The sequence below is a fragment of the Mastigoproctus giganteus genome, chromosome 7, assembly GCF_048544385.1.
Source record: "Mastigoproctus giganteus isolate SK-2022 chromosome 7, ASM4854438v1, whole genome shotgun sequence".
NCBI classification, from domain to species: domain Eukaryota; kingdom Metazoa; phylum Arthropoda; class Arachnida; order Uropygi; family Thelyphonidae; genus Mastigoproctus; species Mastigoproctus giganteus.
In genome coordinates this window covers 193,832,979-193,859,049 of record NC_143581.1, presented here as the reverse complement: position 1 = coordinate 193,859,049, position 26,071 = coordinate 193,832,979, and the positions used below count along the sequence as shown (strand labels likewise).

Genomic DNA, 26,071 nt, shown 5'->3' with positions numbered 1-26,071 from the left:
AAGTTCCACCTATGATGTGAATCGAACAAGCCTTACCCCATAGTTTGTCTGTCTGTATGAGTGTTTGAGCCACGATGTTGTCTACAGTGCTACTGCAACGAAGTAGAATTTTGGCAATCTGAAATTGCTGATTACTGCAAAACCATTAGGGGGAAAAATTGTTACTGTAAAACTATTTGGTCTTACCAAGTCGGGAATATAAACTATCCACACTATGTATTTGGACATTAAACCTAAAAAACATCTTGGAATAAAAATTTTTTATGTCGAGTATGATCGTCCATTAGATTTAAAATCACTTATTGGCTAGGGCAGAAGTTCCCAAACTTTCTCGGTTCACGGCGCCCTTAGTGTTTCAGTAATTTTTGCTCCCTAAGCCAAAAGAAATACCTAACAGTTCCATTTATTAAGTAGTTAAGTCCAAACAACTTAATAAGTAATGTTGAAACTGTGATAATGTTGAATGTGAATTACCTCGAGCTAGTAGTTCGCGGGGTGTCTGACAGATGTCGATTTTCACTGTGTTTCCTTCAAAAATTTAAAATATCCCGCGTCTTCCCTGTGAGTTCGCTGCGGCGCACAGTTTGGAAACTGCTGGAGTAGGGAATTAGTGGTGTTAGTATGTACAGACCGGAATCTTGCTCTTCATTCAATAAACCTAGTTCTTCAATTAGGTTGGTTGTTGGTTGTAGATTTTTATGCGCATCGTAAACATATGCCATATTGCGCCGTATATATTGTGTTTATAAATTGCGTGTGTTGTGTTTGCTGTTGGCTGGACGAAAACCCGAGTTCCGGGAGAAAAACTATGCTACCCGCACCTGAGACCGTTGTGAAAAAGGCCCATGAAAATTCCTTGCATCATTGATGGGATTCGAACTCCGGTTTTTTCCACCCGCTAGAACTCAGATATTCTTTTGTTTCTCAGTTGTTGTTCCAAAACATCCCAAAGGTATTCAGTTAGGTTCAAATCTGAATCTGGGCTGAAATGTCAGGTTTGCCGCGTTACTGACTTTCGTTTGAAACAGACCGTTTTAAAAGTATGCTGATACTTATATGGCCCTTGTCCAAGAGTTGCCACAGTACAAGCAAGACAGAATTGTTCAGAATCCATGCCATATTAGACAGTTGTATCCATAGTTTCAGCGATGATAACTAGTAGGCCAAGTCCCAAACACATAAAGCAGACCCATACCACATCCACCCATTATCAAATGTCATTGTTGGTACAATACAACTTCAGCTTTGGTTGTACACTACACCAGGTGTATCCATCAGATTCCTGGCCTGTGTAACGAGATTCTTCATTCAAAATCACACTCCCCTGCTGCTGTAATGTTGCTTGCAACAGTGAAATTTCTTGGATAGAGTTTTGGCTTACGAGCAAGCAAACATTACTATGATAACCCAATTCTGTAGAGTGTCAGTTGTGTAGTTATCTCAATTGACGAATTCACTGCGCTCATCTCTCGAATCAGCTCATTAAGATTGCTTACTCATTTCAACAATCTACATGCTTTGGTGAGGAGAGAGATCATTAGTGATGGTTCACTGCCTTGGGATAAATGATCACTTCTGGCTTCCATTGGCTTACGTTGTTTCCAGCGGTTCATTTTGGGTGTCTCACTCCTTTCTGCTTTCTGCTATCTGGAAAATGAATGAGCCGGCTGTCTGACAACCTACTATCACCACCTCTTGTGAAGGGACCTACGTCCTTTTCTCGTTCCATTTTGTTCCATCTATCTCTCATTGAGTTTGATGTCTTTCTACGTCATTCCGTACTCCATTATTAGTATGCATATGCTACTTTAACTAGGACGGCTGGGTCTTTGTCATAGGACTTCTGGAATTAATTATTACTTCCAAGGAGTGAAGTTTCCCAATGCATGTTGCGACAGTGTACATTTGATTCAATCTGAAATGAAACTCTATGAAATAAATAGGCAGTTAGGAAAGCACATGGTGTCCTTGTTGTAATTTATAAGGCATTTGCTAGTAGGAAGAAGGACGGAATTATCCCTCTTTACAAGGCAGTGATAGGCTGCATTTGGAATATTGTATTCAGGTCTGGAGCTCACACCTTAAACAGTTTGACAATCAAACATCTATGGGGAGAGATTAGGGGTTGTATAAGGCGCTGAAGGGATTGAGTAAAATGAGTGAGGAATTTTTCTTCCTCGTTGATGGGATACAAAGCAGGGAACGCAAATATAAATTCTCAGTAAATAACGGACGATTGGATCTCATGAAGTTCGCCTGTAGTCGGTTGTCGAACATTGGAATAAGTTACCTCCCAACTTTGTAGAGAGAGTGAGTCTAAAGCAGAATTGGATGACAATTGAGAAGAGTATGGATATTCTGTTTTATTTGAATTTTGCTATTATTATTTATTATTTTTTTTTTTTATTTATTTATTTTGGCTAATGCAGAAAACGTTCGCCTCTTTTCATTATTCGACCTGTACTGTTGTCACAAAGATTACATAATGTAACTGTTGAAATTTCTTTTTAATTTTATTTTGTGACAATCATGCAATCCTCTCAAGAGGGTTCGTGATTATCTCCCTTGAGGATCTCGACCCACAATTTGAGAACTAGGGCTATACACGATCCGACTTCTCTCCTGCTCCTGATTGGATGTTACTACCCTGGACACCGATCGAGGAGAAAAGACCAGCTTGCGTAGGCTTAACGGTGATATTATATAAATGCTAACGGAAGCAGAATCCTATTAATTGAATAAAACGCGACAAAAACACACCATCCATCCCAGTACAATTGCACAGAAAAAAAGATATCAAAGCTCTTCAGATAGAAACCGTCACACATGACTGACTGGCTATGAAGTGTAGCCTACCATGCAGGGACACAGCAGTCTACCATAGTTGTGTTTATCGCCATCTCTCCGCACTGTGGCCACAGATAGCTTTCATTCTGAGGGCACCGTAGAAAAGCCCCTTTCGCTGACCTTCAAAGCCAGCTCATTCATATATATATAAGTCCTGTCTTTTGCCAGATGGGAAATCGAGGTAAATATAGAGCCACATTATTTCTGTCTTTGGCGGCCTGACTGGCTGAGGGGAGACGGTAAATATCTGAATGTGCAGAAGAGCGCATGCGCAGATGACGTACCCATTTCTCGCTTAGTTCGTCCTCGGGGGAAAAAACAGCGGAAAGCTACACCGGCTAGAAATAAACTGTGCGCTACATAGCGAGGAGTTCTCTTTCTATTAGTGTGCCAGTAATTTCAAGAGTTGTGCGAAACTTTTCTCCTTTTGCCATTCAGCGCGAAACCTCTTGGACAACCCTCGTAAGTGATAGAAGAGAAACACCTGACAGGTATGACTGCTTTTACAGCCTGGAATAGGTACAGTGGCCACAACTTGTTGATTAGCTTCTTCAGTAGATGTAACTGAACTAAAGTTAGATGTAATTGTAATGCTGACATTTCTGTGTCTTTTTTAGTAACGGAAGCGAATGGTGCTCTGCTTGGTGTCATTATCCATTTAATTTATTTTGGTGAGATCTTGAAATGTTTTATTGAGTTATTTACTGTTTTGACCTTCCCATTTTGTTATAATCTATTTTTGAAATATCCATTGAAGGTCCCACTTTCTTGGTAGTTACTTCTATCATCTGTTCATTGTTCATAATGAATTTTCAGGACGAATAATAGATAGAGGATACTGTTTTGTTAGTTATTCGGTTATTTACACAACTCATCGATTCTATTCATTGTAATAAATTTATTGGATAGTTCCTTTAAAGATCAAATTATTCACCAAATCTCTTCGAATTTTACTCTTAATTTCTAATACACTGATTTTAGTAGTAAACTGAACACAAAGTGTTAACGAATCGGTGATATTCTTGATAACTCGGATGAGTAGAGGGTTGAGAAGTTAGTAGGAACTTGTTTATATTATATTTGAATTTCTGAAGATTGTAATTTTCAGAATTGGTGTAAAAGGTCCAGATAATTCGAAAAAAATATCCTCCTGCCACCACAGGCACTTGTAGCCGGAAACTTCCATCCATGAAATGATACATATAGAGATTTCTAATATCTTTATGAAAACAAGGGAAGCATTAAGAAGGTTGTATTTAGTATAGCAAGACGAGTTTACTAAATTTTTAATGTAATATTAATGGAAAAGTAGAAATCAAACGAGTTGGCTTTGTGTTTAAGTTGAGGTCGAAATAGAACCATATAAATACAAAAGAACTATTTAAGAATGGATAGTGCATCTTCTAAAAGGAGTAGAAAAAAATTGGCAGCTGCTGTTTGCAAACCAATAGTTTACTACAATTTGACCTTGTCGAATCAGTTTTTGGATTTATTAATAACTTATTTTAAATTACTGCGAGCCCTAAAAAATGGAAGATGAGAACAAACCAGCTGTGATATGTTATGTTAGGAACAGTCTTTGTATATTTATGAAACGCGAAGTTTAGATAAAAGGCACGTGTTCAAAGTCGAATGATAGAAAATGCAATTTCTTTTCTTGTGTGAAAGATTTCAGTGAAGTGACTTTCAGTGAAGTGACTGTAACAAAAATTAGCAGTGTATGATTATAAACAACATCGTCCAAGGAGAGGAGTAGAACTATATAAATTATGTAAATCGTACTATTTCCCATTTTTATAAAGACAAAGCGACATTTTTACTATTTCAGAAAAATGAAGATATTTGATAGATGGTGAATTAAGCTTTATAGAAGTGAGGGGTTAGAACCAATGCGTTTTTCACTCGGTATGGAAGGACAGCGGTCGTAAACACTGCCCCTCGAGCGGGGAAGGCATCGTCGAATGAGTAATCAAGACAGATGAGACGGACCTCACTGTCTCAGAGTGGTAGTGGCGGAAACTGACAGTTGAGCTCAGTTAGAAAGATTAAGTGGGAAACTGTAGATTATGGTTAGTCCATTGCTGCCAGAAATACAAGGGGACTTTGCTGAAGTTAGAAATACGCCCCGCTTATATTCTTGAAATAAATCTTTGAACCTTTTTTCAGTGATTTGATTTTCTTTGTTAGATTCTCGATGGTAGCTGAGTTAGTTGGTCTCAGGCGACGGTTGCATATTGGTTTTTATTATTTTTTCCTTCAGAAAACCGACTGGAGGATACATGCAATTAGAGACAGTATACTGATATCTCATAGTCTTAGATTTATTTCAGTTAGATTCTTGAATATAGCGCTCATACTACATAATAGAAGGAATAAATAAGAATTATGTTGCCGAAATTCAAATGTGGTCTGCAGGTCAAGGCGGTGGTTTCTCGCCGACAATGAAACCACCCATCTAGTATTATCCAGCTGAGTTTTCATTATCTTGTTAAGCAAAAGTATCTCTAATTGCACTCAGTGATCATCACTCCCTCCGCAAGAAAATAGATCTCATCCCTTGTCAGTCACTTGTGTACGACTCGTTTATATCTACATTCGTCATTACACCATTTAAAGCTGCATATTAGATAAACAAGTGACCTAACCTATTTCCAAAGTGAAATTATAGTAGGCATCCGGAGTACGGATGCCAGTATCACTGCAACACTAGCGATGTTAAGGGTACTAATTAGGTTATATTAAAGGAGTACTAGGAATAAGTAAAGCAAGCAGTCGGTTTAAAATGAGATTACCGAAAACAAGTAATCGATACCCAAGATTGTACATTCGCAGAGACGGATTATACTTGGCCACTTTCTTAATTGAACGACTAATAACTTGCTTTAGTTCTTTTTTTTTTTTTTTTTTTTGTAGTTGTTGGCGCATACTTCAGTAATTCTTAATTGGATGCTGCGCTCATATTACAGCACCACAAGGACCTGAAACTTAGGGATGTCATAAACACTACACTTTCAACTCTAAGGATCAAGGTGAAAAAAAATATTTGAGAACAGCTGGCTTATTACGACTGCATACTTCGGTGACTGTTATCCTAATGCAAGGTGCCTCTTAATTGTGTAATCAATAAAAAAAATACTTTGATGCAACGAATCTCGTTTCCAGTGTAATCGTGAAGATGACAAAATAGAGCTTTAAAAAAACAACACGAAGCCATGTATTCTCAGTGCGTAATGGATACATTGCAAGAGAACTGCCCTCGCGGTAGCACAGCTGGTAGAATCGCCGTCTTTTCCACACCGGGTGAAAAAGACCTGAGGTTGAGTCACCGTCGATGATGCGAGAAATTTTTATAGGCCCTTTTCGCAACGTGGCCGAGTTAGTCGGTCTCAGGAGAGCGTAGCATGGTTTTTTTTCTCCTGTAAACTGAGTTTTTCGTCCATCGAACAGACAAATCAAACACAAAACATGCGCAATTTACTGCCATATGCAGCACAATATGGCCAAAGTCGCTAATGCGCCTAAAACTCTACAACAAACAATCAAACAGATAGCAGGACAAACACCATATTACATATGGTGTTTGTCTTGTAAGGTGTGAGGATCCTGTTCTATTCATTATCCAAGAATTAGGGGATGTGTCCATGTCTAAAAGTTCTAGAAAAACAGTCACGTCATCCTGTGGAGTCCATTTCGAATTGCTGCGATCCTAGAAGAAGTTAATGGAGATCCTGCACAAAATAAAGAGAGTGTTTCTGATAAATTGAGTAGTTAAGCTGATAGCGGTCTAAGTTAGAATGTTATGAGGGATTATATTGTGGATATGTGATATTTTAATTAGTTTAACTGAATATAAGATAATATAAATGAGTTCAATTAGAATTCGAAATAAAATAGACGAATCTTCTGGTTCAGAGGATTTTTTAGTTTAGAAATACAGTATTATATTTCACTTCATTGAGAAAAAACAACGGCTTGAATTGCACTCCACTGTCTTGTAGCAATAAGTTTTGCCGGAAGATTAACCCTAAACGTTGAATTCATTATGTATAGTGGCTGATCTCGTGCAGAACATAACTAGCTGCAAACACCATTAATACCGAGTTAGTTCAGACTTTCCCATCATTTTCTTCTGGTATGGTTGAACACGCTTGGATTCCCGCCAGACCACATGGTAAGTTTCTGAGAACATGTTTCAATAGTACACCAAGTGGGATATTTAATCCTCAGTAAGTAGAGCAATTTATCTTCCTAACATTTGAAACGTGCTGAACAGATATACCTAAGTTGGTGGCGTCTTGTAGACTAGGCACTTTCATGCTGTTGAAATATTCAACAAAATATGTTTTACATCAGATCACACATTTAGATCTGCAAAGTTTTCCTTCCTAAAAAAATAACTAAATTTTAAAGAAAAGTTCCATATTTCTTAATTGCCACCCATTAGGGTTTCACCGTAACCACTCTGAGATGCACTTCCTCTGCGGACAACGGTGCATCACTCTGGAGGCTACAAAAATGAAATCGTAACAATGAAAGAATTAATGAAGTTGGGGGCGGGAAGTGAGAAACTTTACATTAGAAGATTCTTCCCACGCTTTTTGTGGGGGAAAAAATCCGAGAAATGAAGGAATTTATTTTGCTGTACAATGGAATATAGATTTTATTATCCCATCAATATTTTTTAGCATATTTTTTCTTCTCATACCGCGATGTGTTATAATTTATCTAGATTCCATCTTTTTTTTATTCAACAGTAAGCTGCCTAAATAATCATATTCGCTCTTGCGAATTTGCAAACGTCCACATAGTATGGAATTATGAGCATATCGCGTGTTTTTTTCAATGGCATCTATGAACATCCGGGTTTTTGTTAGAAGTCATTAGAAGAAATACTATGGCATCGTTGTAATAACTACATTTGGTGTCCCGCCTTCCTCTAACAAAATTTATTTCAACACTAGGTGACTTCCAGCTGCAGTTACATGACGTCATCGTTAGTGTTACAAGTACACCAGCCTTAAAACGATATCATTCTCGCTACAACCTTATGATGATATAGGAGTATTTTTTTTTTTTTTTTAATTTTTATTTGTTGTCGTGTAGGTATAAAAGGTCCAAATTTGTCAATAGTGTAAAGTAACCCAATTTTTAAGGTTGTATTTAATTCTAGCACGTGGTCTTTGCAGCGTTTATCCCATACGGGAGGTAGGAAGTTTATTTTTCGAGCGCTGTACAGGTGAGGCCTAGCTAAACACCTGCATATCCGCCGGCCTCTCTCTTTAGGGGTATTTGACCCACTTTACCATTGTTTCGCTTGTTGGATATCAGCCACCATCAACAGCTTTCTTTAGAAAGCCACAGTGTTCCTACTACGTTCTTGATCACATAAGCATGCAGTTTTGTGTTTGTCTGTTGAGTTTCCAGCACAATAAAGAAAGCATCAACCCGTTGATCCTGTTATTTTTAACTAGCCAAGATACTTGACCTCGGAGTCAATAACTGCAGTTAAAAAAACCAAAGTGAAATAACCTGGGAAAAAATCATTATAATATTCGTTATTGAAACAGAGGCATATTTCTATTAATATATTCTCATGTAGCCAATTTCATTCACTTCCAGTTAGAGAACAACTTATTCTATGATTGATAGCAGGTTACTGTTGGCAAAATGTATTGCTGATTGATAGTTTCCATTATGTTTCGTTCATTTAAACTATACTAATATTAGGACAGAGCGTGATGACAACAACAGGTGTGGCCCTTTTCAAAACGCCTTCACATTTGTGTACAGTTTTTATTTCACCTTCCCCCAAGTTACTTAAAATATACATTGGCCGACAGCGTGTGGTATACTGTGAACCCTGTAATAAATTTACACTAATCTAGAATTAAAATATATTTTATAGCAAATAACTGTTTCTGCAGTAAGGTACATCTGAAAGAAAATTTGATTCATTTTTAATTAATACTAAAACTGATAAAATATGAATCAAATTAAGTGCAATTAAAATGTTTTGATAATTTATTATTATTTTTTAAAGTGTATTTATTTTCGCATTTTGGTGAGTGTACAATGAACCAGTCAACATCCCACGCGTTTTTGCATTATCAGCATTTTGGAAGCATACGACTGTCTTTCTGACGTCATTAACTAATGGAGCATCTGAAGTCATACGATGAAATGTGACACTGGAGTAGAGAAAGGATGCGCCATACAAAATGGCAACAAAAACTCTCTTAAAAATCTAGAGCGAGTTTAAAATTGTCGTAAAAACTAAATATATTAGCAGTGGGAAAGAAAGTTTTGATTTGTATAAGCTACATTGATAGTTCAAATATTTTGAAAAGCTTCTATTTCGGGAGTGCATTGTGGTGATAAGAATGCGGCAAACAGTCTCACTCTGTCATGGCTTATCTTCCACAGATAACTGACTCGCACACAATACAAGATGCATGGGCTCTCGAAAAAAGCACTTGCTGATCCTCAGCTATTTTATGTTCTTAATTAACGGCTGCTCAGTGACGCACAGCAAATGCAAAGAAAGAGTCTTTGATGTTGCAACTTGCGACTGCCTTTAGAAATTAAATTTAATCATTAACTGTGAGTGGAGGGGTGGTGGGTTTCAGTTTCAAAAAGCCTTTATTTCTTTATATAGCGATCTTTTATTTGGCCGCTCCATAAGTTAAAATAAGCAATGATAAATAAATGACTTTTTAATATTGCTATTGTTGTCCACCATAATCAGTTTATTTGCATACTTTTAAACAGGTCATAAGCCGAAAAATAAAGTACTTCCGATATAGTTAAAATATGGAATGCCCCTTCTCTTCTCCACCTCCATCTATGGTCCCATCCCCTTGGGGATATACGTGGACTACACCTACCAAATCGACTCCTTCAAGTGTGTCATCGGCAACTCCATCACCTCCTCCTCCACATTCAGGAGTACTGAACGGACCCGGCAGTGAAAGAATAAGGCAGGTGAGAAAGTTTGTCGTGTTTACTCACACTTTACTGTATCCGACTCTTCCTCCCTTTCACCAATTTATGACGTAAGTTATGAATTATTAATTTTGAGTTTATTTTCATCTAACCTTAGAGATCTTTTGTGTGTGTGTTTTTTTAGAATTCGGTGAAGCAGAACGAGACTCCAGATGGAACCACTTCCCAGTTCGCAAATTTACCGGCAGCCTTATTAAATAGCCTAAAGCGTGATAAGAAACCTTTTACCTATACGCCAAGTGGGTTGGACCTTTCTCAAGTTCGCTCAGCGAAGATGCAGAGGCGATTGGCAGCCAACCGTCAACTATCAATGGACAAGGAGGAGAGTAAACAGGAACGAACAGGATCTCCAGTACAAGCTAATGGAACTGCCAGAGACATTCGTGTACTCCCCGTTTACAACTCTCCTCACAACTTGTATTCTGCAGACAATGCCCAACAAGCTTTTGAAATGCAGACAGGATTGAAAGAAAAACCACAATGGTAAAATGAATTATTTGTATGGTGTTCTTGTTCTATGTGTCTAACGTGTAATATAAATGTCTTAAATTTTAGATCAGTGTAGGATTCCAGTCAGTGATTTTCTTAATTTAAAACAACTCCCAAGATGGAGAGCCAGTCGGCGGTACTTAGACATTCTATTTCGTAGTAAGAATAGGGAGATCAGTTGTTCTGAACTAAAAATATAAATGTTTCAGGATATATGATTTGGCTCTTTGAATAACGTAAAGTGTTGCTCAATTACAGCTAGCCGTACTTAGCGACTCTTAGGCGCTTATATATGTGACTTCTTTTGGGATTAATCTCCTTCTCAGTCGGTTGTCCCATAGTTGTCATACATTTTTGCGTATACTCGAATAGAATTAAGATAGTAACCATACAGACAAGATATTTAAAACAAAGGATTCATTTACCAAGAAATGCCACTATGTACGAGCGTACAGGCACACCTTTTTTTCTTCTGGCAAATTGTTCAGGCAGCAGGAAAGAAATGAGTCTCAGAAAGCCGATCCGAGCACAGCATGCACTGCCTGTTCATTCTCCTGGAGACCTGCCAATCAAACAATATGTAGCATATTCTTACGTAGTTGGGGCGGGATATTGACAGGCACAGTATGTATACATTTTCAGTTCCCTTCTTTTGTTTGATTGAAAGTAGTTGAGGGTCGCTAATTTTCTTCACTGAATAGTGGTATATGTACAATAAACGATTCAATGCATAGAAATAACAATGCATCTCTTGTGCAACCAAATTTCAATTAAAATATTTCTTTCAGTTAAAAAATATTTTCTAGGAGAAGGAATACGTTATCTTTTTAAAGAATATTCATGGTGATGAAAGAAGTTGTTATTTTAAGAATTCAAGTATTCATTTTTTCCATTTAATTAGCCCAACTTGACAATTCATAATGGATACTCCAGGTCACAAATAGGTAACGGAGTGCAGGTATACTCTTACTTGGCAGTATTCCGAGGTCAACGAGAAGCGTACATGCTATCTGATTGACAGCACACCAGGTCATTGAATAAGTGGTTCCTGAAATGCTTATACTGGGCTCCTGCGGCCGTCAACTTTCTCCTGTTTTCCACCTTTTTAAGATTGCAATTAAACTAAAAAAAAAATAATGGAATTAAGCAATTTCACTTTAACTGAAACCACGGTACCTAAAAGATAACGCTGACGTAATGCAATATGCCAAGTGCTTTTTGTGAGAGCGCGTGTGAGAACAAGGTGTGGTACCTCTACTGAAAGTTTTTTTTTTTTTTTTTTTTTTTTACTCAAATCACAGGTAGATGTTTGTTCGTTGCTGGCTGGAAGAAATTTTTTTATAAATTGCATCGGGTTGATTATGTGCCAATTTGGTTCTCGAGGGATACCGCAAATTGATGCTTAGTTTGTTGTTAGAGTTCAGACAATAACATCAAAAATATCCAACTTTTTACCTGATATTGTCATTAAACATCCGTAGTCAACTTTATTATATCTAATACAGAAATAAAATTGCGTAAATATTTGAAATAATAAATTAAATTAATAAATTTTTTTCCATATGTAAACAAAATGCTAACATACTAGGCTTGCTAATCCCACCCCCAGATTCAGAAAAACTGTGCGGGAGAAGAGAGTAAATAAGTTGGTCAGACGCCACTCGAGTCATAGAAGGTTCAACGTTTACTTCCAAATGGAAAAATAAAGGCTTCACTTTACTTTTTTTTTTTTTTCTCTCTCTCAGCAGGTTACTGCGGGTCACACCATCCCTGAGTAGTCGATCCTCGCATTTGCAATTCATGGTGTGCGGATCTTTCTGAGCCTTTTTTGTCCCTTCTCCGAACCCGAATAATCGAGTTTACTGCACTTCGATAATTTGAGATTATTTTCGTCTTTGTCTACCTTTCATTTGAACAATTCTACAGATTATCATGAGAGAACAATCCTTGCAGTCACCAAAGTATTTCGCTCATTTATTCAATACAAGCTATGAGTTAAAAGGGTGGAGATTGAGAATATTATAATTTTGTGGATTCTAATACGAAGCGTGTGCTGCATATTGTGTACTCGACTACGATGGCGTGGCATTGAAAAGTATTACATTGCTTGGGAAACTGTAGTTTCATGCTGCTCTGTCACCCAATTCACTTTCTATGCATGCATGTAGTTCGTTCTTGATTATCCATTGGCAGATTAATGTAGCTTCTATACCCCGCAATCCAGGAAACCTCACAAACGTTACCAATTAGACGCAGCTTTTACTTTCAGCACAGGTTAATCATCTTGTTCGTTATTTTTTTTCTCTTTAGATTTTTTTTTTTAATTTTACGTCTAGTATTTTATCCTCTAAGTGTTGAGTTTAACGCTGACAATAATGTCGAAACTCCAGAATTATTCTGACACCACAAAAATAACCGAGAAGGGCGAACAGCATTGAAGAGTAGAGCCTGTTGCATCTGCTTTCAGCAAGAAGATTATTCTTGATACAAAAATAACATCGCTAATGTAGTAATAATGACTGTCAGCAGCAGTAACGAAACTAGAATATTTGGCGGCTATGGCCAAATATAAATGCGCCTTTGCCTTTTTATTATTATTTAAAAATGAAACGACTTAATATTATTAAATTATTTAATATTACTATAAAATAAATTATCGTAAAGTCAGTTTTATATGAAACTTTAAATAATTAAGGTAATAAGAATTGTCATTTTTTAAATGAATTATAAATTCAATTATTCAGTCTTAACTCCACCGCCTGTGGGGGGGGATCTAAATCACAAGAAACCATGACTGCATATGAATTAAACAACGCTATTGCGGAACGATTTGCCTGCCACAAGTAATAACAAACACCCCCTGTGAGCACGAGTGTCGAGCATCTCTGGCACAGTGACAAACAGCCTCACTGGCAATGTGCTTTCTCTCAAATTCATTTCTGGAGTACCCTCTATATGATATCGGACTTTGGGCAGCCGACCCGCCCCAAGCCGGACATCGTATGATACCTCAATCCTTCTCAACGGCACTAACTGGGCCTGACCTCAAACTTTCTTAAATAGGTTAGTAGTAAAGTGATTTTCGAAGAGGAGAGGGGAAAAAAAAGACTTGATTTTTCGTTATCCCTTCTCTCAACCCGAATAATCGAGTCTCCTGCACAGGATTTCAAGAACCAGCAAAGATCGTACAAAATGAAACAGAAGCAGATTGCTAACCAATTGCAGCTTGACGTTTCTTCAACTGATGTCACTGATCTATTTCAAGCACAATGGAGAGCTCACAAATTAAGACCTCTTTGAAATAGCAAAATGTGAAGAAGCTGAGGAACAAGATTTAACAGCCGAAACTCCTGTTCGTTTCTTCACTCTCAAAGGGCTAGACGAAGCTTTCCAACACATAGAAAAAGCAATTGAGATTTTCGAGTCACAAGATTCAAATTTGGATCGTACAGTACTAGTAAAGTTGCTACGGATTTAAAAAATGCTTATGCATGCTATCGTGAAATTTTTAAAGAAAAGAAAAGACTATCTTGGAAACAAACTCCTTGACACATTTCTGAAGACTACTCTTTGAGCCTCCAACGAGCGCCGAGACAACAGACCAACAATGAGTGATCAACGAGTGTGCATTTAGTCGATGATGAAGAATAAATATTCTTTAACATTTTGTAAATCAAAAATAATTTCTTTATTATTATAATTTTCTTGATTTTACAAGCTGTTTTTAAATTTCTTTGGATAAATCAATCATTGTTTAAGCATAAACTAATTAGCTAACTAATTTCATTGTTGAGAGCGTAACCACTTATTTTAACATTACGTCTATGGGGAAAAATTTCCCGCTTTACGAGCACGCACTAGGAACGAATTAACTCGTAAAGTCGAGATCTACCTTTATTTCCGTTTGTCTGCCTTTCATTTGAATAGATCTACATTAGAGGTTTTTATTATTTTATTTTTTTTTAAGTGCTCGTATTTAAGATTATCATGAGAAAACAATCTTTGCAGTCACCAAAGTATTTCACTCGCTCACTCACTCATTTATTTAATGCAATACAGAAGTAATAACGATAAGGGAGGAAACTAATTTGTTGATTTTAGTTGATTCACCAGCTATGGTGAATTTAAAGTTTAACAAGCATTCTAGCCGGGGCCTCAAAAGCTGAAAAGTTCAGCTACTTTGAGTTTTTGAACCTCCCTATCATAATTGTATTATTTAAAAAAAAAAAAAAAAAAAAAAAAAAAAAGCAAATAAAATAGGGCACAAAAAAGTAGAATTTCAATGGTGTAGTTTTTTTTTTTTTTTATTTATTTAGAAAATATTTTTCCAGTCTATTCTGCAAATGCGCTCATCTTTGAGGACCTTAGAAGCTGTTTAAGGTCCCCTTTTCAGCTTGTAGCTAGGCTATATGGTCAAAGCCTGAATTTCTAAGGTGCAATTGCTTCAGAGCCCGAGGTTCGGCTGGAGTTACGGAACAATAGTTATTAGCCGGGCCCTTGCAACCTATTTTTTAGGGTCTCAAAAAAATATATGCGCTAGTACCCGGCCTATTGCTCACGGTGCGACCACTCCGATTGGTTCTGCTTATAATTAACTGAAGTCTCCCTCTCCTGAAATGCTGAGACCAAGGTTGCCATTAATACTGCTAGATGGCAGCACCAGTATAGCCACAAGTGCAATTCGTATTACAACTTAGTAATCAAACGTATTAATAGCAAGTTACTCTTTCTTCGATTCATTTCTTAACTATTTACATAAAATTATATGACCATCCTGGTGGGAATTTGGCCCCTGTAAACCAACATAGTCATTTCTAACATGATTTCCAATAACTAACAATTGGTGGAATTTATGATGCACTTCGCCGCCATTTTTCCTGACATTTTGGCGAGCAGAGAAAATAATTTCTCGCATCATTTATTCATCTAGACTGCAATGGCGGCGACCACGTGGGTAGCATAGCTGGTATAATTATTGTTCTCCCAACACCAGATGGAAAAGACCACAGTTCGAATCCCGTCAATGACGCGAGGAATTTATGGGTATTTTTCACAACGTGGCGAAGTTAGTCGATCTCAGACGAGGGTACAATGTATTTCTCTCCCCCCCCCCCGGACTCGAATTTTTCGTTTAGAAAAACAGCAAATTGATCAGAACACACGTAATTTACAGACATCATATACGGCGCAATATGGCTTAAACTGTTGATGCCCTTAAATACAACGACACCACCACCAGTTGTGCCGTTCTAATAGATCTAGTGTTCTATTCGAACGCAGTGGAACGGCTCCCCGAAAAAGAAAAAAATTAAATAACTTCTTGCTAGAGAAATTATTTAAATTTGTTGCTTTTTCAAGAAGCCCGTTCAGAATTTTGACCCCTTCCTGGTGCTTCTGAAACTACATGAGAAGCAAGAATATTTGCTGGATATTTCTTAATTAGTAAGAGAAATTACCGAGCAAAATTAATTTGACCTTATATATAGATAAATGCCGAGTTTGCTTTTTACTTCCATTTTACATACTGTGAACAACTTTCACAGAATTTTAACATAATCACTGAATTATATTGAAATGAGTTATACAAATCTTATTACTCCCTTATGATGCTACTATTTTTAAAATAAACATTTACTTTTCAGATTTATCATTTCCCACTTTGTTCTTCTCTTTATAGGCTTAACGATGGTTCTAAGTCAATGACTCTGCCACGGAATCACACCATACGGCATTACGATGACACAGAGGAACCCAAGAACGTTATCCAGTCAAGATCCTTCCGTATATTACAGATGATGACAGCTGACGAAGAAAAAAAGATTGAAGGTGAACGAAACTAAAAAAAAAAAAAAAAAATGCATGTACACAATTATATTCAGTATTCGCAAGTAAAACCTAAATATTGGTATCCACTGTTTAACATTCATTGCGAGTTGTATTCATCTACTTACTTTGAAAATATAACAGACCCCCCCCCCCATATCTTCGCTACTTTTTTTTTTTTTTTTTTTTTCACTTGCAAGCGAATGCCAGGAGTGACTCTGTAATCCAAAAATTTCTAAAAAAATTTATGGTGCTGCCTTTTTTGTGGGGACCAGAATTAAGGAACTGCTTATGCTTAAATATCTCCGGTGTTCATAAGAATCATTTAAGTTCATTGAGGTAACATACTGCGAAAGCTAGCAGGTAACAATAACACGTGCCGAGATCCGTTATAGTAATTACCTGATCGTGAGGCAAATTTAACAGAGCCGCCTGAACTGTAGACGTTCAGTCGGCCTCCAAGCTGGTTATACTATTTTTAATTCTCAACATGTGTACTGTCATTAACGGTGACCAGGCTTAGAGGTTCCAGTATGCGTTACTTTAATGTTGCGAACACCTTTCGGTGAGTTTAGCTTTTATCGTCAGTAATGTTTGTGCTTATTTTGATTTTACAATATTTTGGTGCCTTACAATCCTCAGAAAATTGAGCAGTTATCTAAATTGAAAAATATATATGGGGCAATGGAAGAATTTTGATTTCAGTGCCAAAATTCGAATGACCAACTTGTGCTTGCAACGTAATGTGCAAACTCTTCTGTCGTTGTCATGACGGTTCAAATCGAGTTAAAAATAAGTATGCCATAGTAGCTATTACACAAATAGGGTGATGTAACTAACAGTGATTCATGTTGAGCCGATGAAATCATCATGACCCTTTTATGCAGCAGAAATAGTTCAATTTTTTTCTTGTAAACAAATAATATTTTTTAAAAGTGGTTAGATGTGCATGAAACGAAAATGTGAAATGTGTGTAATCATCCAAGAGTCAGATAATCACTAAGTGAATCTTATTTTACTTGTTTGTTTGTTTGTTTTTTCAGAAAAAGCACAAAAGAATAAGGTGGAAGAAGATGAAATGCGATTTACAGGAATCAACCAGAGTTATGTACCCTCCAGATTTTTCCAAACCTTGCAGAAAATAACAAATACAGATGGAGTGGTTGCCACTCAGGCACCATCTATGGGTAAGAGCGTGCTCTCTTTTTAAATTTTATTATAGTAATTTAAATAATGACAGAATGAAAATTTCTTAAGTTTTACGTAACCAATTGTAACTCTTATTTCAGCTCCCATGGAAGGCCCAAAATGTCCTCAGACAGCAGTAGATGCTAGTGTACATGAAGTGACTCCTCCTCCATCCACAATAAGTGTTCAACTAATGAGGCCCGCAGCTTTCTTGACCATGAAGAATCCTCGCACACACGCCAATCCCAACTTAAAAGTTTCCCAAGTTCCATCAAGATCCATTAACCCAATAGGTAAGCTTACTTCAGTCGGGATGGCCTTTTAGATAACACTCCCATACAAGAAGTCTTGAGTGTTGTTACCTTCTTGGTGATAATTAAAGTGTATTTTCCCCCACCACTACCATTCTTTCTCCTTACGTGCATTCTAAAATATCTTTTAGATCTTTAAATGATGATCAAAGAGTTCATTAAAGAGATTCCCTATTCAAAGAGAATTGGCTGTTCATGATTTTATACACTAATTTTAGGCCTAGGATATTCCGGCGTATGATATTTATTAGGCATGAGTGATATCTCTTTTGTAAGAAGAAACTGAGCACAACAGAAAGAGAGAGGGAGGGGAAAAAAGTACAGGCTGATCTAAAGGTCTGCCATCTGTTTTGCTTTCTGGGACTGGTAATCTAGCGTGCGATGCATTTCTATATACGGATGATAATACAACTGTGCTTCCATCAGACTGATCATTGTGAAAAATAACGTATGCCACACTGTTGCTTGTTGGACAACCCTGAAGTAAAGAATTTAATATATGGTGAAAAGAGAATGACATGTAAATACATGAGTACCTTAGTGTATAACTAATCACTGGTCTCTGCGTAAATATATAAGTCAATTATGTTAATATTCTGGCATTAAGTGCCGGGATGTGGAATTTGTAGTTTTCTATATGTTTTATACAGTAAATTTACAAATAAAGATAATTTAGGATTCTGCGGTGTAATAGGATCTTGAGTGATTTACCCGAAATTTACATGTTGGGAGAGATGATGAAATCTATTAAATTAGTAAGATTAATTATTACTCGTACATATGAGGGCAAAATTCAGCCGTGACTGGCCGTTCCAAAATGAACGTTATTAATCGCGTGATCTTCCAAAGGCGATAACTCTCCAAGTTGCTTACCAGATTTTGTTTGTTTGATAATATCACAGATGGCAGCACACTTATAATAATCAGATTTTTGGTTTTGGTAAACCTTGGAAAAACATAAGTTGGTAGGCTGAAGGAATTCTTGAAGGCCTCTTCAATATTGAGAGAAAGCATCTCTCCCATAAACGTTGGGCCACCTGAATTCTGCTCAATATGGTCAAAGTAATCGATTCGCCGAGCAATTTTCAACTAACAGTGGTATTTTTGAAAAAACAATTGTAATTTGGAAAGAACCAGAATGCATGCAGCACAACTGCCCTTGCCCATTAGTAAATGCTTGGAGAAGGGGGTCGGATTTCTTTTGGTGTTTGAAGTATACTAAGCCAAATCTGTCATTAGTTACTCGCCCACAGGGCCATACAAAGGTACTTTGGGGACCGGATGCAAAAGATGTTAAGGGGCCTGGTTTATTTATGTTGAGACTTTGATGGCTCCCTCAGCTGGGCCACCAGATCGGGCCCTGTTGCAGCGCATCCAGTGCACCCCCTATTTGCCCTGCTCGCCCATTACGTCCTTCAAGTAATAATTCATAATTAGCCGAAATCCGCTGGGTGGGTAAAGTGCCTGCCTGGCAACCCAAAGGTCGCGGGTTCGAATCTCACCTCGGGCTTGGATATCACGATGGTGCACTATCCGGTTGGATCTCACGGCCACGATATACGAAGGAAGCAGGAAAAACTGGTTCCTTCCTGTATTGCTCACATCATACGGGGGGGGGAAAAAAAAAAAAGCCGAAATCTGTTAAGCTTAGGTTACAAAATGGGCAGAGAATAGGCGTAATCACTTGTCTGTTTGCTAAGCATCAAGATGTGCCAAGGAAAGTTACTTTTACTTGAGCCACATTTCCTATACTCTGCTATTTGTCATTTCCCCTGTTAACCAAACTAAGAGATGAATCCAGTTTATTCGCTACAATTTATAATTGAGAGTTACTATATATATATACCATGTTGTGTTTGCGTTACATAATTCGATGTTTCTGAAAATTTTCGATACTGAAACACATTAAATTAGTGGTATCTAATGAAAGTTGGGTAAGTTGGTATCTAATGAAAGTTCGGTTTTCGAAATTGCCTAATGTTATCTACAGATAACATTAAGTTAGGTTGCTCTTTCGCTCAAAGAACAAGAATATTGTTTCTTATATTTGGGTGTTCCCTACTTTATAAAAGGTTAACGCGAGATTACGAAATATTTTATTTCTATTTTTGTTCTTTTTATTTAAACTTTTATTACTCCGTGTATTGCTGATATAAGATGACGAATCGCAGAATATTGAACATGTTATTATCATCTGTTTATTCACCTTAGGTTTACCCCCTGAACAGCCAGTGGGCTGGGAGGGTGTGCATATATCTCACAATTTTATACAAATTTTCGATATTTAAAATAATGATATTTAATTAGAATTATATTTACTTAATAGCAAGTAACGATGAACTCTAAAATAAATTTGATATTAAATTATTATTGTAATTATATATACCACTTTGACCTACATATCATTTCTGACATAAATACAGCTCGGATTTTATTTGGCATAATTTGGCTTCTGTATGTTTTATTTCTCCAACTTATTTGAATCTATGGAGGTGTAGAATCATTTACACGGGAACATTCCTTTTAAGGAGTCCAGGTTAGTGAGCTTCATCTTAAGTGGAGGGTGCCCGCTCTGGTGGTTTCTATTTCTTGCTTTTGGGAATGAGATATCCTCTATCGATAAGCATCAATCTGGCAGGTTAACAGCTTAACGTGTGGACTTTTTTTTTTTGAGAACGGTGAGCTTCCAGGGGGTCATGCCTAGATTGACTAGAAGAACAAATTTCGAGATGAACGGTTTCTCTCCTAGACGGTTCAGCCGCTGCAGAATTCATTACTCCATCGTCAGGAATCATCTGTTACATTTGAGAGGTAGGTGCGAAGGACCAGATTTCAGAGGAGTGCGAGACCTATCAATGTACTGACAACTCAGTTTGTTGTGCCAGCCTACGAGCTCCTGGCAATTAGCCCAGAATGCAGCATAGGTCTTCTTTGTCTTGAGGAAGTGATCTTTACAATTTAAGTGTTCATCCCACGCTAGCCGCAGGTCAGTATGCGATGAAATTTTTGGAATTGTCTCACCATTAACTATAACTCGGATATCATTCTTTAAATTCCACTTTGTGATTGTCATGTGAGCTGACTTGGCATTGTTTAGTTGGAATCCAGCTAGCTGTAAATAGTCTTAATTGTTGAATTTTGATTGGAGGTTTGATTATTAATTTCTTGAATCTATTTGAAGTCTTTTGAAATAAATTTTAAATCGCCGGCGAAGGAGCTTAAATTTGGATGTGCTGTGAGGAATGGTTCAAGTAGAATTGCAAAGAGGGTGGTCGACATCACCCCGCCCTGAGACGCCCCTCCTCGTTGCATATTGTTTTCTGGAGGTTGTCTGTGTGACCCCATGGGACGTCGTTCTTTAAAAGGCTTAAGCAGTGTTCCAGGAGGCCAATAGTTCTGGTTCAAAACAGTGTTGGTCGCGTTAGTTTGGCATATCACTAGGAGGGAATTATATGATGGGTGTTTGGTTCTTAATTTCTTCACATCCACTTCTAACGCATATTCCATGAAAAAGGGTTTTGACGCTCTCTACTTTTGTCTCGGGGCCAAAATACGAAGATTCTTTCTTCGGTGCTGTTAGAAATTTGATATACACCGATGAGCCAAAACATTTACCACCTACCCAATATGATGTTGGTCATCTGCATGCAGCCAAAACAGCTCGTATCCCACGAGGCATGGACGCTACAAGATTTCTAAATGTGTCTTGTGGTATCTGTTACCAACACGTAACCAGCAGATCTTTTAACTCCTGTAAGGTCCGTGGTTTGACACCGCAGATCAGCGCTGCTGTTCCAACACAAACCAGATGCTCGATGGGATTGATGTCTGTGGGATTTGGAGGCCAGGGCAATACCTGGAAGTTTTCCTCGTGTTCTGCGAACCAATCTCGAACAATCCGGGTGGTGTGGCATGGCACATTATCCTGCTGAAAGACGGCACCGCCACAGCGGAAGACCGTTGCCATGAAAGGGTGTACCTGGTCAGCAATGATGTTTAGGTAGATGTCAAGAGTGCCTGGCACATGGATGACTAGACCCAGAGTATCCCACCAGAACATCGCCCAAAGCATGACACGGCTTGTTTTCGTCCCACGGTGCATCCAGGCGCCATCACTACCCCAGGTAAATGATGCACACATACCTGGCCGTCCACATGGTGCAACAGGAAACGTGATTCACCAGAGCAGAAGACCTTATTTCAATCACTCAATGTTTCGATGCTCGCGTGCCCATTGTAGGTGCTGTCGCCGGTGAACCGTGGTTAGCATGGGCACTCGGAGCAGCCTGCGCCTACATAGCCCCATTTTCAGCAGAGTTCGATGTACTGTGTGTTATGACATTACTCCCATTACCAGCATTCCAATTACCGGCGAGTTGCGCCACAGTCGCCCTTCTGTTGCCACGCTCACCTCGAGCATCGATGAGCTGTGGTCCTCCAACACTTCGCCGGCGGTTCGTGGGTTTTCACTCCTCGGACCACTTTGGGTAGGTACTAACCACGTCTGACCATGAGCATCCCACTAGCCGTGCCGTGCCGGATATGCTCTGACCCAGTTGTCTGGCCATTACAATTTGACCTTTGTCAAACTCGCTTAAGTCCGCTGCCTTTCCCATCTGAAAAACAAGATTAACACTGATTAACGGAGCTCAGTATCAGGTGTTTTTTATATCTTGTCCCGATCCGCGCACGCGCCGTAGTTTACCTGCAGTTGCTTCGATTTGCATAGCGACTCGCTGGTCATAATGTTTTGGCTGATCAGTGTATTTCCTCGAAGTCTTCTTGCCTGGGGTAATTGGTGTTGGGTTGTCAACAGACACATTTGTAGTTCCCAAAAGGACACTAGGGTTAGAAGCATCATGCGTAGATTGGTTGTTCTGCTTTCTTCTAGAGGAGTGGCAATTGACTCCGCAAATGTGGAACTCACAATAAAAATCGAATTATCGGTGTTTTCTGGACGAAAAACCCAATATTTTGGTAGAAAAAACCTTGTTATCCTCGCCTGAGACCAGATTAACTCATCACGGATTGGAAAAGAGCTCATGGAAGTTCCTCGCTTCATTAGTGGGATTCGAACCCGACTCTTTTCTAAGCGTGGAGTGCTGAACATGGTTTGGCTCATTTGAGCCTGTTAGATTTTAATGAGTTAGTTTTACAATTCTTTGTTTTCAGTTAGCGAAGCCGCCATTAATAATTGGTTTTGTAGTCCAATTGGAGAAACCCATTGCTTATATAATGAATTTAACTGTTTGGTATTTGCGAAATATTCGGTAACATGGGTGTTTTTTTTTTTTTTTTTTTTTACTTTATTGGTAGGAGGGAAAAGAGATCGCAAGAAGAAGTTTGCAGTTAACCGCAGCAGAGCAATTCTTACTTTATTACTGCAGTATTCAGATAATTAAACATCTAGAATGAACTGAGGTTAATTTATTGGGCTTTAATGAATAGAATACTCAATTGCATATTTTGAAGGAAACTTAAAGGGATTCTAATACCGTAGATAGAAAAATGAATAATATGCAAAATAATAATGCTGGCTTAATGTAGAACGAGTATCGCACTTCTATTTACTGATAGAAAGCCGCCGTAGCCTAGTGGTCAGGCGCGCGGGTGCATAAGTACACGTGCCTTGAGTGACCGGGGTTCAAGCCCTTGACTGCTGAATACGGTGCTGTTTCTTGTATTCTGTGCATCTTGTGAACTCCTCTGACCGTTTGGTCGTCCCGGAGTATAAACAGAAAAGTTATTATTATAAATCATGTTTATCGAGGTTAAATAGTTCAATCGAACGTTCTTTGTATCTGCATTTGTTGTTGAATTGCAACCTTCAGTGCCCAAGATGCGACATTCGCTGGTAATGTTTGATATACCTAAGGCTTTTCCCCATTTAGTTACAATAGCGAATTCCAATTATCCTGCGCTCGAACTCAAACATTCCTAATGTTTGAGTTCGTGTCGAACGGTATGCAACAAACTCGTTATAGTCAAATGTGAACTTCACCATAGTGTTACTACGACTGGAGTTCACTGACCATTTTAAACAGTGATAGAGTAACCTTGGTTCACACTGCAGGAGATAAATGAAGACTTCCTTAAATCAAGGTCACATCTCTGACTGTTACATGCAGCCAGACAAGAGCTGCTTCTGCATGACGAATACAGTATTTCTGGAACCGTTGAAGTTAGCAAATTTTAGCAAAAAACTACGCGTGATCAGTCATAAATTAGGGCTAACTAATTAATGCATGTCGTGAAGTAGTCTGCTTTTTTTTAATTTTATTTTTTGTAACCTTTGCCAAATCCGTCAAGGTTAAACATGCTAATTTTTAATATTAATTAGCACAAGGCAATCTTGATGTTTTGATAGCCCAGCTCTTAATCATTCTGTCTTTCTGAAGTTTAAGTATAAAAGGAAAAACAAAACTAGTCTACCGGATAATTATAGAAGTGGTATGATAAGATTTGTCATTTGTTTAGCTTTCTGTTAAACTTCTCCGAAGTTCTCTCAAACTTTTTTTTTTTTTTTTTTTTTCACCGCCAGACTTGTTCCATTAATGCGTTAATCGCTGAAGAAACCAGATGGCTGTTAGATCTGGAAAGACAACATGCTAGCTAAGAAATTTTTAGGTGGCTATTCTTAGAGGTGTTACTCCAAAGAAATTGTTTTATTACGTCTGTCACAAACACTTGCGCAACGGATCAACTAGGTCATATGTCTCAATTTTCTTGTTCTTTTTATTCTTCCAGGAATTTTTTGACCTATAGCGTAAATCTAGTTGCACCATTTTTGTCTTAGAATATTAAACTTCAAATTGTTTGACCTATATATGATTTATTACTGATAGCTGAATAAATATTTATTTTATTCACAGAGGGAACGGATTTTTAGGAGTTTCACAAGACGAAGCCATGCTTTTGGAGAGATTCTGGAATACTATTCCTAACAATTTGCTACGCGACTATATGCTTTATAAAACTTTTCCAAGTGTGAATCTTCGTCCTTGACGACTTTGTGATATTTCATCAAAACCGAACCAAAGTGGCAGAAAGAAAAGTAATAGGATCGCATCTCTAGGAGAATCAATTCTGCATCTTCTCAGAGTGAACGAACATCTGGGACTCTTATAGATGGCTACCCATTTAACTTGCAGCTATTCGTTCTTCAAGTTGAAGATATGAATCCTTTTAGTACCTCGCACGTAAAGATTTCCGTTAGTGTAAGTTACAGCGCACTGTCTGAGCAAATATGTCATTTTTTTTCCCTTTTTAATTTGTTTACAAATATATTCAAGACAGAATATATCTGATGTGAAAGCCACAGACTCATCCGTCCAATGTTGTGATGTAAATGTGTGTGACGATTGTATATAAATCTGAATTTTGTGTGAACTAGTAGTTGATTTTATCCTAAAAACTGAAACTTGCGTTTCAGATATGTAGAATACGCGAATGAAATACTAACTGATTTATCTGTAAAGAAATAAAGTTAAATTACCAAGATGTGGTTGCTTTATTTGATACAAAACATAACTGCAATACCAATGAATGGTATTGCAGTATATATTTGTTACTTAATTGCTTCTATTCCAGAATTAATAAGAAGTAGATACGTCTCTTCGGCCTTCGGATAGTATCTCTTCTTAATAAGATTGTTACTGCTTTCAAAATACTGTTAAAAAAAAAAAAAAAAAAATTCCATTAATTTTCATAACCAATAAATGAAACTGGTTTGTGTTCACTTTTTTTTTTTTTTTTTTCACCTAAAAAAATCGACCTACAACCCTAATAGTATGCTATACACAAGCTGATATTAGACTTGTCTAGAGCTCCGACTATATACTGTACTCAGTTTTATTGTCCTGGTAATTGACCATGTTTCTAGTCGTTGCTGAATTATGAATTTCTTTAGTTCGGAAAGATTCAGTAAAAAAAAAAAAACCTCGAAATTGTGCAGCGTGACACAGGTTAGGAACTAGCCTCTTCGAAACCTGTGCTGCATTTCTGACCTTGCGTTTTGTTTTCAAACTAACTTGTTTTCTACCTTTCCTTAATAAACAACTAATTCGGCAGCATACTTGCAGTCGAGGACCGGTGCTTGCTGCTGTGTAGTACGAGATATCCATAAATTAACTGTTTTTTAAAAGTATTTTGCACTCTGGTTTTAATTCAGGAAATAAATCGGTTGCTCAGTCGCAGTCACACAGTTCATGGTAGAAGAATTGATATGGTTTGCTTAACCAAAATAAACCATATCAGTGGGAAAAATTCTCATTTAGGAAAAAGATACCCCAATGAAAGCTTGGTTTGTAAAAATTCTACCCCCTCCCGGAAAATGAACTCCCATGCAGGTAAAAAAAATTTGGATTTTGATAAGATTCTTTTGTTGTTGGCGCACATGTAAACTAATGTGC

The 26,071-nt window shown here is 37.7% G+C and overlaps 1 protein-coding gene across 5 annotated transcripts in view; it reads left to right on the top strand.

Annotated features, from left to right (window-relative positions):
* Positions 1-25,158, top strand: part of LOC150083510 (uncharacterized) — a 101,624-nt gene extending 76,466 nt beyond the window's left edge. For 2 of the 5 annotated variants that reach the window (XM_090378043.1, XM_090378044.1), the window contains 6 exons: positions 9,616-9,828; positions 9,974-10,332; positions 16,016-16,164; positions 17,205-17,348; positions 17,451-17,642; positions 24,533-25,158. In XM_090378043.1, the coding sequence (XP_090234169.1) occupies positions 9,658-9,828; positions 9,974-10,332; positions 16,016-16,164; positions 17,205-17,348; positions 17,451-17,642; positions 24,533-24,549 (1,032 nt within the window). In that variant the 5' untranslated portion in view covers positions 9,616-9,657 and the 3' untranslated portion in view covers positions 24,550-25,158. Of the gene's footprint in view, positions 1-3,188; positions 3,367-3,395; positions 3,519-9,615; positions 9,829-9,973; positions 10,333-16,015; positions 16,165-17,204; positions 17,349-17,450; positions 17,643-24,532 lie in introns of those variants that run through there. The other 3 variants (XM_090378040.1, XM_090378041.1, XM_090378042.1) reach the window with 3 other exon arrangements.
* The last annotated feature ends 913 nt before the right edge of the window (positions 25,159-26,071 follow it).